Here is a 3977-nt window from a genome sequence, read left to right on the forward strand (position 1 = left end):
AAAATAATATACCCCCCTTATTAACCCCCTCCTCCACACACATAAAATAATACACCCCCCCTTATTAACCCCTCCCCCACACACAAAATAATACACAACCCCCCCCACACCCCCTCACCTGTTCAAGTCTTTGCAGGGAGGAGGCTGTGAGCAGGATCGATCCCTAGTTATCTGGGGGCGAGGCCTGCAGCAGATCTCACTAATCACACCCAGATAACCAGGGATCGATCCTCACATACATTCTTTCTTTCGGCCGGAGCTCAGAACTGTCAGAGCACCGGCCGAAGGAAGCCAGAGCTGACGGGCAGCTCTGCGGTAGGCATCCGATGCAGAGCGTGGAGCTGCTCCCGCAAGTCAGGTACGTGGTCTGCAATCGTGTGCCTGACATGTCAGCTGTCTGCGGGTCGGATAGTACCGGCTCGCGGGCCGGAGTTGGCCTGCGGACCGGTACTTGGAGACCCAAATTTCCACTCGACCTCACTTTATTTTTACTCGCCAAAAGCGAGCAGGCGAGTGGAAGTTTTGAGCCCTGCCTTATAGTGTGGTTTTGTTTTGTTTTTTTACTCCTGTGTGTCTGAGTTTGGAGTTGAATTTGGAGCAGCAGTGATCATTGTATAGTTACATAGTATTTGAGGTTGAGTAAAGACACAGGTCCATCAAGTTCAACGTATTGTGTGTATGTATATTACAGTAGCCTGGTATTACTTACACTTCAGTATACAAGCGAAAACAGCCAACATGCTTGTCATTACAATTCTGTCATTATGAGTGCTGTCACTGTGCTAGTTGTAGGTATCATCAGTCTTGTGGATGTCCTGCCATTTCCATGAAGATACATTCTGCCGTGTTCTGCTCTTACGTTACCATTTTTTTTGGGCAGGATTGGCAGGAGCTCTGGGTAGATGATGCTATATGGCGCCTTCTCTTCTCCATGATCCTGTTTGTCATCATGATCCTTTGGAGGCCATCTGCAAATAATCAGAGGTTTGTAAGGCTGACCTGTTTTGTTCTTTTCAGACTTGACAGATACAGTAAAGCAGGATATGGATCATGAGGTGTTTGCAAGTAATAAAGCAGATTACTCAGACATGTGATGAGGAGCAAATAATAGCAAGCAAAAAAAACCTTTTGTGTTGGTCACAGAAAACCTTTTATTGTGCTAGAAGTTTTCTCCTATTCTGGTATATTTTTTGTGATTATACAGCCTTTAGAGGAGCTAATATGTGATTAGTGCAGGAATAGGAAGATTTTGGAATTTTCTTTTTGGCCTTGATGTAACAGCGCACAAAGTAAATTGTTTCCATTTTGTGCAAAATGTTTATTTACTTAGGAGTAAAGGCTGTTCACCCAGCAAAGTGAATGTTCTATTCTGTAAAGTGAATGTAATAAGGTGAAGCAGTGTTTACTCTGAATACCCGGTCATATGCTAGTAAAAAAACAAAAACATTCTCACTTGCATAAGATTCGGTATTCAAAGTAAATACAGGTATACCCTTTTTACTACATCTACACCTTCACTAATCCACCCCAATGTTTCCAATGTATGTAGAAATATATTTTTTTTTAATGTTTTTTTTTTTTTTCATAAAAATGAAAAGCGTGTTATAAAACATTTAAGTGCACTTTCACCCACAGCTCGAAGTTTGACCAGTTAAGCTGAAGTCAGCTTTAAGAACAGACTGCCCTTGTTAGGATCAGATAGTGAAAGTGTTGCAGTAGGTCTAAACACTGAGTCACTGCTGCTGGACCCTGATGCTGCCTGACTTCCAGCAGTGATTGGTATGTGGCTAATGACAAGAAAGGGAGATGTGCTTCAGAAGAATGAGGGAGGGGATAAGGAATGACAGCAGAGGAGACAGGAATTGAGGAGAGAGGAGATTGAGACCACCCGAGGGGACATTTGTTTGAAGAACAGGGGGTATCAGGCATTGATGGGAATGGAGAGAATAGGGAGCTGTGGGATGTGAAATTGGGGAGGAGAGAAGGGGGCTGTAGTATAGCTAAATTATGTAAAGGAGAAATGGGCCACTTGGCATTTTTTTTTTTTTTTTGCTGTGATGTTTTTCTCTCTCTGAACTGTGGTCCTGTTTACTATCGGCCACTTAAATTTACCCCTGGGTAATTTCAATCATGAGAATAGTAGTGAATGGAAAGTGTAGTCCAAGTGGGGCTGCCTTCTCAGTTTGTCACTCGTGTTTGGTAAATATAGTAAAGAAGATCTCCGGGCAAATGACATATTAATCCTTGCAGTAGCCCCTACCCCCCACTGCAAGGGTTAACTGCTTGTTTTGGTCTAGGGTCTAAAATTAAAAAAGATATTCTCACCTGATCCTTATTCCCTCCTTGCTGCTAGACCGGTCCTTGCAGCTTCTTTTTTCCCTGGGCTCCGCTGGTCTAAGCCCCTCTGATGGTCCTCATGTTTAATTCAAGTCTATTGACTTGCATGGGACATAAGGAAGCTGACGGACATTCCAGAAACGGTGGGGAGAGAGGTGAGCGATCACTGTAAGCCACTGTAAATTACAAAGGTTAAAAAAATAAGTTTAGAAGAGTTAGAGTTTTATTTTTATTTTTTTTTGCAAGCTTGAACAATTATCTGAGGTTTTTTTTTTCTTTTTCTTTAAGAAAACATAAGTCAGTATGAATTCTGAAGAGTATTAATGATCTTTATTACATCAGGGATTGAGGAGGTAGATGCAACCAGGGACTCCAAATATAGTCACAAAGTTGTGGATCGGCCTCTTATTTATATATTTGATTCTGTACAGAGGTAGAATTTGGTCAGTTAAAGTTTTTCAAGTTACCACGGTTAAGGGGAACGTTTTTCTTCCATTTTAAGAGGAAATACTGTATTTGAAAGGCAGAATGGAATTCATATGATGTGACCACCTCCGCTGCAGAGGCTGTGCAAGCATTACCTCTGGCCCGGGACTATCCAGTCTTGTATATTGACCACTGAAATTGTAGGTACTATAGATAAAAAAAATTAGCCTAAGATTAGTTGTAGTGTCTAAAGAGAGATTCTCAGGGTTTGATGTTTCCACATACAAGAGGGACAAATAGTATAAATCTGTTTAAAATATTTAGAGGGTATTGAACAGAGAGAATTAGCTAGATTGTAAAGGATTTTTTGGCAAGAAACACTTTTTTTTAATAGGGTGATCCTACCCATATTGAGAGGAAGGTCCATTCACTGTCTTGTTTTGGTAAGTAGGGTTTCAGTAAGGGGTGGAAGATTGTCGGGGTTGGCAAACATCAGGTGACTGCCTGCTGTTTACATTCAGCTGCAAGCCCAGCTACATGTAAACAGAATATCTGTTCCTGATATCGGTTATCGGCCTGAAAGGTTTGCCCATAATCGATATCGGTTCCGAAAAATTGATATCGATCAAACCCTTAATCCGCAGTGTTGTTGGAGTGATCAAGTTCCCGGAGGTTGGTGAAGATCTTGCAGGTTAGCAGGGAATCCTACTCGTGCATCTCCTCGAAATACTGTGCAAGACCGGCTTTTCGTTGTTGTTGTTTGCTTTTTTGTGTATTTCTGTATCCTGCAAGGTTCTGGCCCTGTGATTGTTAGTTTACACCTCCAGCAGATGAATGGTCTGTGCCACAGATATTAGCAGGACACAAAGCATATTCCACACAGCATTGCACTAGAGAGATGTTACAAGGAGTAAAGGAATCTTTGGAGTTAGGAATCATCCCTGAATTTGGGAGAAGACTTAATGTGACATGAAACCCTCAGATTTTTTAACATAAAACAATACTGTAATGTGTGCCTTACTGTAATCCATGGTAGTTTTCCTTCTCTTTGCTGCTCTTCCTTTTAAATCCGTATCTCTTCTCATGCTGGGGGAGAACTTCCTTTTGCAGCTGAGTGCCTCTTCCTGTAGTGCTGGCTCAGGTTGTGAACCTGCACACAGACACCATGTATCCATTTCAGAGACAAGGCAGTCTGCTGCAAAACAGAAGTTCTG

General features: G+C 42.0%; 1 protein-coding gene across 1 annotated transcript in view; it reads left to right on the forward strand.

The window, feature by feature from the left end:
• The window catches only part of TMEM87A (transmembrane protein 87A), a 45060-nt gene that overhangs the window by 25284 nt on the left and 15799 nt on the right, over positions 1-3977 (forward strand). Inside the window, exon 14 of the mRNA XM_018559256.1 lies at positions 881-984. Coding sequence (XP_018414758.1) covers positions 881-984 — 104 coding nt within the window. The remainder of the gene's footprint in view (positions 1-880; positions 985-3977) is intronic.

This window comes from Nanorana parkeri, unplaced genomic scaffold (genome assembly GCF_000935625.1).
Source record: "Nanorana parkeri isolate BGI_ZX_2015 unplaced genomic scaffold, ASM93562v1 scaffold386, whole genome shotgun sequence".
In the NCBI taxonomy this organism is placed as follows: Eukaryota; Metazoa; Chordata; class Amphibia; order Anura; family Dicroglossidae; genus Nanorana; species Nanorana parkeri.